At 51.8% G+C, this 12,732-nt stretch overlaps 1 protein-coding gene across 4 annotated transcripts in view; it reads left to right on the forward strand.

Annotated features, from left to right (window-relative positions):
* The first annotated feature begins 347 nt into the window (after positions 1–347).
* LOC104335097 (procollagen galactosyltransferase 2) overlaps positions 348–12,732 on the forward strand; it is a 29,593-nt gene continuing 17,208 nt past the window's right edge. For 2 of the 4 annotated variants that reach the window (XR_012764222.1, XR_012764221.1), the window contains exons 1-7: positions 348–458; positions 2,014–2,131; positions 2,888–3,022; positions 6,124–6,328; positions 9,838–9,957; positions 10,425–10,501; positions 12,363–12,469. Coding sequence is in view for 2 of the 4 variants with exons in the window: in XM_075422686.1 (XP_075278801.1) it covers positions 445–458; positions 2,014–2,131; positions 2,888–3,022; positions 6,124–6,328; positions 9,838–9,957; positions 10,425–10,501; positions 12,363–12,469 (776 nt within the window). In the remaining 2 variants the exon portion in view is untranslated. Of the gene's footprint in view, positions 459–1,076; positions 1,678–2,013; positions 2,132–2,887; positions 3,023–6,123; positions 6,329–9,837; positions 9,958–10,424; positions 10,502–12,362; positions 12,470–12,732 lie in introns of those variants that run through there. The other 2 variants (XM_075422686.1, XM_075422685.1) reach the window with 2 other exon arrangements.

Here is a 12,732-nt window from a genome sequence, read left to right on the forward strand (position 1 = left end):
GGCAAGCATGGATGCTGGAGATATTCCAGACCTGCCTGGATGCAGTGCTGTGCAGCCCGCTCTGGGTGACCCTGCTTCGGCAGGGGGTTGGACTGGGTGACCCACAGAGGTCCCTGCCAACCCCGACCATCCTTGGATTCTATGCTCTGTCTTTGTGGGGAAGCGGGGCTCTGCCGTGTGCCTTAACAGGGGCTTGCGCATCTGTGGGGCTGCCCTGCGGTCTGCCAGGAGCTGGATGCGCCTGTAAGAAATAGGTCCTGCCTCTGCTTGACTCGTTTACCAGCTGGGAGAAGGCAGAGGACCTAAATCGCATCTTAACAGGGCTCTTCATGCTCTCCTTTTTGCAGGGTGGCCACTGACCACAACGTTGATAACACGACGGCGATCCTCAGAGAGTGGCTGAAGAACGTTCAGCACCTTTACCACGATGTGGAGTGGAGGCCGATGGAAGACCCCCCGTGAGTACTGCAGTGAGGGGATGGCTGAAACTGGTGAAGGTGGATATGTAAAACTTCCTAGGTTTTCTGTTTTCAGAGCAGGAGATGTACTAAATGTCCAAGCATTGACGCGGGGATTTTTCTTGTGGGGTCCGTTCCATTAAAATTGTGATCTTACGGAGCCCACAAAAAAGGTCTCTGACTTCAGTGAAGCAGCTCATGCAGAACGTCAGAGAAGAAAGCATTTTCTATTCAGTTATTTAGCATCTGCAGCTGCTCTCTTTGCATGGTAAATAAATCACATCAAAAGCTACAGGGAATAAAAACTCTCATTCTTTATTTGCAAGGAAGCAGAGGAGTCATAGCCCATTCCCATAGGGTCTCTGAAAGCTCTGTCTGAGACGTCAACTATTCAGTAAGTTCTGAGCCAGAGAACTAGATTTAATTCAGTACATTGTGCCTTTGCATGACTTGCAGGATCATTGCTTTGAAATGCGATGTTAGGTTTAAGGAGAATCCTCGTTTAAGACATGAAAGGCAACACTTATTTACAATCTGAATTTCAAAGTGAAAGGATGGTATGTGTTGGATTTTTGTTGCCCCTTTTTTTTTTTTTTTTCTTTAAACATCAGCTGTTCCTTGTCCTGTTCTGTTTTCTCTTTCTTCCACCAGGGAACAGTACAGCAGTTTCCCCTTCACGTAGGTTTGCTTTTACTTTCAAGGTCCTCAGTGCAGTGGTGGGGCGTTTGTGGTACAAACCCCCAGGGAACGCTTGTTTTACTGACTTTTTTAATCCTTTCATTGGAATTCCATTTTCTTAATCCTGTCAAACTTCACTATTTTAAGTTCTGCAAAAACCTTTTGAAATTCTTAGCTCCTTCACTGGCTTCTGCTGGCACTGTTTCAGAGTCCTGAATTTTTATTCCCCATCAGGATCTGTCACTGAGTTTCCTTCCATCTGTGTTACACAGCATCTGGACCTGATCCTGAGAGCAGAGGCATGCGCAGAACAGTGCTCACGTGGTTGGGCTGGTGGGGTGGGGTGTTTGTAGATCGAAGAGCTGTTATCGGGATGTGTGAACAGCTACTAATAACGCGCAGACCCTGGGGTGGACGAAGCTGCCTTCATCTTCACATCCTCAGCTCTGTTGAGTCTAGTGGGCTTAAGGAAGCAGTATTTGTGGTCTTAACTTAAAGCCTGGCAGAGGACAGACGACTTTCTGCCAGAAGGTCAGATGAGGTAAGTCAGCTTCGGTTCATTTTGGTGGGGTAACCTCTGCTTTCGGCCCGTGGCAGGAGAAGCTCCTGGGTTTGGTGGTGCTGGTTTGCTTGTGGCTGCGCGGTCGGCAGGACGTGCTGCAGCGCAGCGTGTTCGCCGGTGCCCTGCAGACACGGGCCAGCACGGAACTTGGAACCGTTTTCCCTCAAAAACCTCTCTCCTCGGTTACCTGAGGTGACTTAGCACTGTTTTTCTTCTGGAAAGAAGGCAGCAAGGGAACTCTTTAAATTTTTTTTTCCTTTTGACTGGTGTAATAGGGCCCAGACATGGGTTGCAGTCACTTCTTTTCTTTGCTAGGTCTTACCCAGAAGAAATTGGGCCAAAACATTGGCCGAGCTCCCGATTCACTCACGTGATGAAACTCCGACAGGCGGCCCTGCGCGCTGCACGGGAGAGGTGGTCAGACTACATCCTGGTAAATACAAGGTTTGATTTGTTAACTGTCCTCGGGCAAAAGCTTTTCAGGTGGTCACTCTGACACTTGGGGCTGTCAGAATGTTTCTTCTCCATCCGAAGATCTCGCTCTCTGTAGCGAGATGCTGTGTGTCATTTCTTGCTCTGATGAGCAAGGAGTTTGCAGCCGGGGAGGTAAGTCCCTGGGTTAAGCCCAAGGCTTTCTGCACAGCCCTCAGGACTGAATGTAGTCCTGGTGGTGGGTAGGGACCTCGGAGGGTCCCCTAGGTTGAAACCTCACCTAATACCGATGAAATCCGGGGGAAATAGTTCAGCAGAACGGTTGTGGAAGGGTGCGTGCCTTTGGTCACTGCAGCAGCCGTTGGTGGTGGTGTTCCCCAGCCTCTGGACAAGGCAAGGCTGAGGCCAGTTTTTGAGAGTTGTTCTTGATCTTCTTCACGGAATAAACCTGTCCTGAGTTTTCAGCAGTGTTCTTTTCCCTCGCAGCTCCCTTGCCTCTGTGCTGGAGTAACGTTCTGTGGAGTCAGAGAGAGGGAAGCTCCACATCTTTTCCCATCTCACGGCTTTGTCGGAGGGGCAGCCGCCCCTGGGTTTATCTGTAGCAGCAATGTTCCCTACGGTATCAAAACCACCAGCTCGGTGCTTTCTGGGGTTTTTTGCCAACCTCGTGCCTCTGGCTGCCTCATTCCCAAGAATGTATCAGGGGAAACATATCGTTTCATCTAATAACAAATTGCTTTTTCTCTTCCCCCTCTAGTTTATTGATGCAGATAATTTACTGACCAACCCACAAACCCTGAGCCTGATGATAGCAGAAAACAAGACACTGGTGGCACCGATGCTCGAGTCTCGCTCTCTCTACTCTAACTTCTGGTGTGGCATCACCCCCCAGGCAAGTGGCTGCGCGAACGGTGCTGGGTGACCGTGCGAGCTGTGTTTTCAAAGGCCTCCTGCCTTGTGTCTGTGAAGCAGTGGGCATCGTTTCTCTTCTGTGGGCTTTCCCATCCGCTTTCGTAGCGTCCTTCTTCTGAGAAGAAGCCGCTGTAGCTCCAAGGCATGCAGAGGTGACGCTGGCATGTTGGGCAGATAGTGGTGTCGTGCAGTCATCTCAGCTTGCGCCTGTCTCGGTGGCGGCATCCCAAGTGTTGGGTGGGTATCTTTGGGAGAGGTCCGTACATTTATAGGGAATAAGGGTAGAGAGGGCGTTGCAGCCTGTAAACGTTTTTCAGGCTTTGCTTTCTAGCCAAGCTGTAGGTCTGAGCAAAGCAGCACATGTCCTGCAGTGGGTGTGCAGGCACATGGCTGAAACTTGCTTCGTCATCTGAGATTCCTCGCTTGAAAAAGCTGAACCTGGAGGAAGCTGAGCTTGCTTTGCCAAAAGTCCTGGGAAGTGATACAATCCCACTAACTACATAAAAAATACTGATATACAACCAGAATTTATTTGAGGTGGTTCCACATGTGTGTGTAATGGCCTTAAAACTCTTGGTAAGTAATTTTAGACTAGCTTTCCTGTATAGTGACGCTAATCTGAGAGGAATTTGCTTTTCCTTCTTCGCAAAGCTTGCCCTGCTGCATAGACAAATGTGTTTAGGCCTGAGCTGCGCGTACATCTTTGAGCTTCCCCGGGGCTTGTGAACAGGAGCGCTTTAGAGAGGCTCCACGGTCTTGCCCATCCCTACCCTCATGCTTTATTGCAGAGAGCTAACCAGGTACTAATTAGTGTCATTATTGCTGGGGTGAAACAAAGAGAAAATACCATTCCCCCCTTTTTCTGGTGTAAAACATCGTTCTTCTTCCCGGTGCTACCAAGGACACAAGTAGGGACTACAGGCAGAGGGAAAACGTAAGAACTGTACTGGGTCAGACCAAAGGTCCGTCCGTCAGCAGTGGTTTGGAGTAGATGCCTAGGAAATAGTGTAAGAACATGGCAAACAAGTGAGTGAGTGATACTTCCCCAAAATATTTTTCTATCCTCCAGCAATCTGCTTCTGTAGGATTTCCTGAGGAAGGACTTTGTCTTTAAAGGTCTCAGGGATATTTTTCTTTTACAGAAATCACCATCTGAATCTGTTTTTTTGGCACCCACGCCATCTTATGGCAAGGAGTTCCAAAGTTCAGACTAATTGAGAAAAATAGAAGGAAAAGGTCCTGAACTTTCCAGATTCCTAGGAAGTAAATCTATAGATAAGAAAAGGGATGTGTGGGAGTGTGTTTACTTGTTTCAGTTTTTCATTTAAAATGGAGATAGCAAAGGCATTGTCCTTGAAGTTTTTAAGGTGAAGCCCTGAGACAGCCAGGTTTTCCACCGGTGTAAATCAGCACTGCTCCCCAGCCTGGGCTGGGTCTCTGCCTGTGCGCACCAGGCCCGGCCATGGCCCTAGCCCCCCTCTCCCGTAACGACCTCCCATCACTACCAGCATTAGCTGGGAAAAAGAAGGGGGGAAAAAACTAGCAGCTAATGCATCTTGCAGGATTTGGTGAAAAAAGCTGCTTAAAGGGACAGGAAAGTTCCCACTTGTTTTTTTTCTTTTCTGTTAGTTGCTGCTCCTTGTTTCTGTGGTCGCAGTCCCACATTTTCATGCTCTCGGCCTTGCTCTCCCTGGGGACTCGGCGAGGGAGCAGCAGCTGGAGCACGCCCCGACAACCAGCCTCCGGCACGGAGCAGCGGCGAGCCAAACCCAGCTCCAGACAGCTTGACATTTAGCTGTCATGAAGCGAACCTTAGGAGCAGAGCACAGCTACAGCACTGACAGTTGGATCTTTCTTGACCGCACCTAATTTCTGAGCAGCAAAAAGCCCCAAAACCCTGTAGCGAGTGACTGGAGGAGGAAAGATCCAGCATCTTTCACCTGTGGGCATTCTCAGATGTCTGTTAAAGGTGGAATTCTGTGAATGCCTTAACTGCAGTGGCAATGCGAGGAAGGTCTCTGCCCGCTCGCTCCCTTTCACAGTAATCAGGCCGGCTCTGTTGGAGGTACCTTCTGACCACACTGTGAGGACTCGGTGTCTGAGGGGCAGAGGGGGATATCGACAGATGCGTAAACGGACCAGTGCACCGCGCCATGCTTCTACACAAAACCAGGGTGAAGTGGTTCTGCAGTGGTTTGCTCGGCTGTTGCTAGGATACTCGTGCAAAATATAACGTAGAAATAACTTACTTCGGTGACTCATCATTTCTGTAAAGACCAGATTCTGCTCCGGATCCAACCACCAGCCGTGTCCAGATGTCCGATCGGTGCATTAGGACTTTCTTTCTGGGTGATTCAGTGTATTTATTTCCAAATTTGATAGCTTTAGACGTCCTGCAGCTGCAAAACCAGCTGAGTGCCGCACAACGTGGGTGTTGCCGAAGGCTGGCAGAGCTGGTGGCTACAGGGAGTGAGCTGAGTGCGCTGCCTCCCCCAGACACGCTCCCCAGGGAACGCTCAGGAGTGGGTGTTGGACCGGCTGGCCCTGGGATGGAGGAAGCAGGGATTCTGACACAGCTGCTGGAGACTGAGGTGTTGCCTTTGCTGTAGTGGAGCAAAAAAGTTTGTTTTCTTTTTTTAAAGTCATGGTCAGAAATAATCTACAGGTCCTGTTCTGCGAGACACTGAGTGTCCTTTGTCCCCGTTGAACGTGGAGGATGCCACGGGTGCTCAGCAGCTTCCAGGATCAGACCTGAGACTCCACGTGCGAAGAAAGGTTTCTGGAGAGACAGGGGGAAAAAAGTCCGAGGTTTGAAGTGCTATTGCGAGGGAGTTGTGCAGTGGAAAGTCTTGGATTTCCAATAGCTGCTAAAAAGGAGAGAGAAGGTCAAGCTTTAACTTTTGGGATGGAGATTGTTGCTAAATACTTGACTGATCCCTTTCCAAAGGGGAGACACTTCAAAATCTGAGACTCAGGCACTGGTCCGTCTCTGCCTGGGGGCTATGGGGGAGAGCTTTCGCTAGGGAGCGTCTGTGAAACAGAAGTCTCTTGTAACGAGCATCCCTCTCCTTGTGTTTGCAGGGCTACTACAGAAGGACCCTGGATTATCCCCTGATTCGGGAATGGAAGAGGACAGGCTGTTTCCCTGTCCCAATGATTCATTCCACGTTCCTCATTGACTTGAGGAAAGAGGCCTCCACCAAGCTGATGTTCTACCCGCCCCACCAGGACTACACCTGGAGCTTTGACGATATCATGGTCTTTGCCTTCTCCAGCCGCCAAGCAGGTATGTCTGGAGCCTTTGCTGTAGAGACATGGGGGTCTCTACTCGGAGCTCACAGACCGAGTGTTTCATGTCGGCTTCAGTGGTGGGCTGAGACCCTGTTCCGTTTCCTCTGCTGGATCTGGTCAGGGATAACCAGCAGCGAGTGACTGGCAGTGTGGTTTTGAATCACAGCGAGCTTCAAAGGATGTGGGAGCCATTCTCAGGGTGAGGACAGTGTTTCAGAGACAAAATGTGTGGCATCCACCCTTGATTTGTGTCACAGTAAGATGGAGGTGAGCACAGGTGGATGCTCGGAGATCGGTACGTTGGCTCCAGAGGAGAGTGGAGGTTGAAGTCTGGGTAGCAAAGCAGGCTCCTTCAGATCTACCTCTCGCTTGTTCCTTCTGACAGCTCTCCCAGAAACGCACCGTCCCGTTTTAGTCTGGTAACTGCTCTGCATTAGCTCTGGCTGCTGAAGAAGTGTTTCAGGGGTTCAAACACATCATTTTTTCCTTCTGTCCTAGAGTACTTTAGCTTTTTCCAGGGCTGACCCATGACATGAGCTGCTTTGCTTCAGCAAAACCCCTTGGTCTGCTCAGATTGTTGGCTTGTGTCCTGGGCTGAGTTTTGTCACCCAGGATAAAAGGATGACATCCAAGTTCAGAAATGTGAAAAATGTGTGGACTTAGAGGTGAATTTCTTGTGCGAGTAATTTCACTTAATTCCCTGAAGTCAAAAGTGATGTTGGCCTTTGTCCAGGCCAAGAACGCCTTAGATCAAACCATCGATTTTCAGCAGTGAATCTGCTTCTCGAAGCAACTCTTTTGTGATGCTCCAAAGAGACCGTCCCGCTTCTGCTGAGGGGACGTGGCCTGTGGCGGGAGCACTGACCCGGAGCGAAACTCGCTGCGGGTGTTTTGCTGGCATGGGTGGACTCTGGAGAGCCCCTTGCAGCACTCAGCCGGCGAGCGGTCCTGAGCTCCCCATCAGCCAGAGGCTCTGCAGACCTGGAGCCAGCCGGCAGGAAGGTCTGGGCACAGGGACGTGGGGGAAACTGAGGCTATCAAGTATCTATAGCTTTTCTGTCCCTTGTGGCAGTTGTTTGTTCTGTTACAAAAACAGAGCCGGAGAGCGAGTCCCCCTCCCCTTTTTAAAGTGGCTTTTATTTTAAAGTCCCTTTGTTAAAGGAACAGAAATACTGGTGTGGATCTGGGCAGATTAACTGTGTTTAAGCCAGCGGAAGAGAAGAGCGGAGATCAGTGAGCCAGAGAAGATTAGTTGATTAGATCAGTGCCAAGTCCATTAATGTCAGCAGGTAGCATGTTTCATTCTGCCGTTCACCTAAATTGCGGCTGACAGCTGAATGTGTTTTGGCAAGCAGGGTAGCCAGCAATTTACGTGCAGAACTTAAAATGGTGGAAACGCTGGGGTCGTGAATGCAGACAATCCCGCTCGGCTAGAAATACCAGGGATGAGGAGGACGAATCCGTGAAAGCATCAACACACCAGGCAGCGTCTGCTTTTGGTTTATATCCTGGAGGGGTGGTTGAGCTTGTTTCATTTAACAAAAAACGAAAAAAAAGCCAAAAAAATAAAACAAAAAGGCAGGTTCGCATTTTTCTTTGAAACCGCTTGGCCGGTTGTATGGATTCTAGCAGCTTTCCGACTGTGGTTAATTAATGAAGCACCTGACCAGAGCTCAGTGAAAAACAGAAGTATTTTCTCTTGGCTTCTCTGGATGTTGCTTTCGAGTGCGTTGCCTGATGTGACGCCAGGCCCAGTGCTGCTGGAGTTGTAGCTGGTAACGAGCAAAGCCTCGGTCAGCCCGGAGGGAGCGGCGCTGAGCTGCTCACGCGTTGCTGGGACGTTCCCAGGGAGCAAACTCTGCAATGGGTCTTCCATCTTCTCTGTGTTTCGCGCCTCTAGATTCAGCTCCTTCACCAAGCAGTGGCAAAAGCTTTTGAGTAGAAGGATGTTGGGTTTATCACCTCTTCTTGAAAGCATCTTTTCTCCTGGCTGGTGTCTCTAGGATTTTCCTCTAACCTTCAGGGCACTGGAAAAACTAGTGCTGGAGAAGAAAGAACCAGGTATTGGTGGTAGACCGGGCACTTTCAAGGTGGTTATCCTAGATATTCCTGAGAGTCCTTTGCCAACACAGGTGAAAATGTTTTTATTTTCTAGCCAAAGCAAGCAGAAGCAGGAAGACGCTTGGCTGCAAAACACAGAGCAAATCCCTTGCTAGGGTTGGTTTGTGTTTTTCCCCCTCTAAGGCTGCCTGCTCCAATAGACCTGGGATGCATTAGGAGGAGTGTGGCCAGCAGGTCCAGGGAGGTTCTCCTCCCCCTCTACTCTGCCCTGGTGAGGCCCCATCTGCAGTGCTGTGTCCAGTTCTGGGCTCCCCAGTTCAAGAAAGATGAGGAGCTACTGGAGAGAGTCCAGCGGAGGGCTACAAGGATGGTGAGGGGACTGGAGCATCTCTCCTACGAGGAGAGGCTGAGGGAGCTGGGTTTGTTCAGCCTGAAGAAGAGAAGGCTGAGAGGGGAGCTAATATATACTTACAAATATCTGCAGGGTGGGTGTCAGGAGGATGGGGCCAGACTCTTTTCAGTGGTGCCCAGCGACAGGACAAGGGGCAACAGGCACAAACTGAAGCACAGGAAGTTCCGTCTGATCATGAAGAAGAACTTCTTCCCTCTGAGGGTGACGGAGCCCTGGTCCAGGCTGCCCAGGGAGGCTGTGGAGTCTCCTTCTCTGGAGATATTCCAACCCCGCCTGGACGCGGTGCTGTGCAGCCTGCTCTGGGTGACCCTGCTTCAGCAGGGGGTTGGGCTGGGTGACCCACAGAGGTCCCTGCCAAGCCCTACCATTCAGAAAAAAAAAACCACAAACCTGCACCCGTCTTTGCCCTGAGGGTCCCGGGATCGCCGCTGCCTCTCAGCCAGCCCCGCTGGAGGTGGGAACCCGTCTGGCCCCCGTGCCAGCCCTGGCATTGCCTGAGGCAGGCTTACTCGGAGGGCGAAAACCCGTTCCTGCCTCTGGGTTTGCGAAGGGCTCGTGTCGGGCAAGGCGCCAGGTCTGAGCAGTGCAGGTGGGGCGTTGGGGAGTGGGGCTGCTGTCGGGCTCCCCAGTTACCCCCAGTAGTGCTGCTGTGCCTGTCAGGCACTGCGTTACTAAAGCCCGGTCCTGCCATCCGCTGCAGGGTGGTTTTCATAGCGTGGAGGCAAAGGCCAAAGAAGACCCTTCCTCTTGGCTGAGAGGAGGGTTCCCGGTCTCTCTGAGGAGAACCCAGTTAAAGATACCCGCTGTCAGGGAGCAAGTGGAAGCTGGTTTCGTAGGAGAGGCCGCTTGCTGCCAGCCAAACAAACCGGAAAATGACACTGTGATGTTTGTGAATTGTTTGCTTACGAAGCAGAACTTCTTGGGACGGAGGTCCTGGCGTAAGTCTGATGGTGGCTACGTAGCAACGGAGCAGCAAAATCCTCCGGTGAAAGACCTGACTCTGATTTCTGCTTTTCTGTGATTCTCCCCAGGAATTCAGATGTTTGTCTGCAACCGTGAGCACTATGGTTTCCTTCCCATGCCCCTGAAACCGCACCAGACGCTGCAAGAAGAAGCCGAGAACTTTGTGCACACACTGATCGAGGCTATGAGTAAGTTGCCGTGTCCTGCCATGATGGACTCCCCCCCCAAGCTAGTATTTGTGGAGCTCTCCTGCCAGCAGCCCAGCTCTCTTTCCCTTGGGAATCTGCCTCCTGAGCTGGCTGCTCTCGCGCTGCTTTGATAGGTTTCCCATTTTCCACTGCTTTTTTACCTAAGGCTGTAATCTTGTCACAATCGGGTCAACCCCATTCACAAAACCCCTCAACTTCCCCGTATCAAATGCAGAAACGCATCTTCAGTGTGGGAAGGGTGCTGCAGAACCTATATTTTGTCCTGAGCTCTGCCTGGCAGATGGCTGCTGGCTCCCGCTTTGCAGCGTGGACGCTTTCTGCTGCGCCGGCTTCGCGTCCCAGCTCCCTGCGGCTTCTTAGGCCCAGTGGTGAGGACGCCTGCAGATAGGTTACATCAACGCAGCTCGTACAGGAGGGTGATGCCGGGGGTCTCTCCTCTCTTTCAGTCGATCGCCCTCCCATTGAACCCTCTCAGTATGTCTCTGTTCCTCCGAAGAACCCGGACAAGATGGGATTCGATGAAGTAAGGAACCTATTTTGCTGCCGTTGTCTTGTCTTCCTCTTTATCACGGAGAGGACCTGGGTTCTCCCTGTCGCTGAGCTTCCAGCCATTTCCCTTGGAGTATATTACCTTTTCACACCGTTAGCTCTTTCCTAATCACTCATCTTTTGGACTCAAACTTTCTGCAGGGAGAAAATAGCCATCCTGATTTGGGGAGTAGGGAAGGGCTGAGGGAGCATTCTTTCCCCCTGGCGTTTGCTGCGGAGAAGCGAGGCCGGTCAGGTCTGCGGGCCCTTGGTGCCTGCTGCCAGAGCCCTGATGAGCGGTGCAGGTTTGTGCGCAAAGGCAGCGCCCGGCAAATCCGTGGCCTTCCTGCCCGCTGACGGGGTGGATGTTTCAACCCAGCCAGGAGGAGATGGCAGAAATGAGGCTGAAAACCGGGTCATTTAACTCCCCCGTTCTTGGGCTGTTTCCTCTACGGCTGCCTGTGCGGAGCAGCTTCCGTTCTGCGACAAAAACTGCTCTTCTGGGACACCAGTGAGGGACAGGAACGATTCCTCTCACCCGAGAGAGACATTGGAGAGCCCGGAGCGGCTGGGACAGCCAGGCTCTCGGCTGGGCTCTGCCCCGAGCCGGGTACGTCCAGGAGAGATGCACACCGTGCATGCTGTCCCCTTGCTGTGGCAGCTGTCCCCCACCCCTACTTGGTCACCACATCTTTCTGCTACGTTCTGCCTTAAGTTCAGGTGAAGCACACAGATGATTGCTGGCACTGGTAGTGCCCCAAGACCCCGCAGAAATCCCTCTCTTGACTCTGCCTCGCGTCGTGGAGAGAGCAGGCGGTGGGGGGAGAAGGCTGGAGAGGGATCTGCTTGCTTTAATGAACCAGTGTCCGTGTCGCCCTGTGTGTGCAGCTGCCCGGTGGCAGTGGCACTGTGACCGAGGGAGCTGGGGAGACCAGCGGAGCCTCTCTTTTCCCGGCGTGTTCTGCTCCGTCTGTTTACGCGACTCGTAAAGTCTGAACCTGGTTTGGCTCTGTGTGTTTGAGCGCCTGTGTTTAGGACGCAGCTGGCAAAGGTTTTTTCCATGTTGTCCTTTGTGGCTGCGCTTTATTTATCCAATTTATTATTTTTGCATTTGCACTGAGCTGGAATTCTATCCGCTCCTTACTGGGACGAGGTTTTGCTCCCCAGGCTACAAGGCTGCACTTGTACTTGTCTGCCTGGGACTGAAAAATATCGCTGATGCTCTGCAGTTTGCCTGCAGAGGAGGGCTCAGTCCTGTGCCCTCCCCAGCGACTCTGTCTCCTCGAGGCTTGGGCCGAGCCCTGCCAGACACCGCCATGCCCGGCTGGGGCTCTGCGCTGGCCTTTCTGCTCTGGCAGGGGCAGCGGTGGCTTTTCAGTGCCCAAAGTAATGACAAAACCCCTCTCGTTGCTGTGTCCTGGTACTGGAGTGGTGGCCCCGCCGATAATCCTGAACGCAGGCAGTGGCAGCGCTGTGGGAAGCATCTGGGTCAGCGTTCCCCCGGGACTGGGGCCATTTTACTCTGTGCTTAATATAAATCAAAACATCTTATATCTTTGGAAATTGTAGGCTTGGCTGAAACTGGCCTCGCCTGTATTCATCCTTGAGGAGCAGCTTTCCCTGTGATGTAGAACATCTGTAAAAAGTACTGGTTAGACAAAGAACGAGCCTCTAACCTTTCAACTCAAAATCCACTCCGGTTTCTTGACAAATTCTAAGCAGCCTGGGATGAAAACACACCTGGTATTTTAAGGAGATCTGCTTTTCCAGTGGGGCTGCTGGAGGAGGGCGGATCGGGACCCCCTTTTCTTCCTGGCTCCCAAGCCGGGAGGCTGATGTCTCTCTCTTCTACCCAGATTTTCATGATCAACCTGAAGCGTCGGAAAGACAGGCGGGATCGGATGCTGCGGACTCTCTATGAGCAGGAGATCACAGTCAAGATCGTGGAGGCTGTTGATGGAAAGTGAGTTGCGGCTGGGCTTGCTGGGGTTTGCAGAGAGGGGGCTGCGCGTACCTGCCTGGCGCCGTCCCTTCGGATGGCCGAGAGAGGTCTCCTGGCAAGGCCATCCACCCAGGTGCGACAAAGCTGTTGTGCTACAGGGCTAACGCTGACACAGCCCTTTCCAACTTTAAGGTGTCTTAAGACCTTAAATTTTAGATGGGGGAGTTGCAAAAAGGCCTAAGGGAGTCAGGAACCCACATGACGGCTCGTGGTCTTTGAGACTT

The sequence above is a fragment of the Opisthocomus hoazin genome, chromosome 6 (assembly GCF_030867145.1).
Source record: "Opisthocomus hoazin isolate bOpiHoa1 chromosome 6, bOpiHoa1.hap1, whole genome shotgun sequence".
Lineage (NCBI taxonomy): Eukaryota > Metazoa > Chordata > Aves > Opisthocomiformes > Opisthocomidae > Opisthocomus > Opisthocomus hoazin.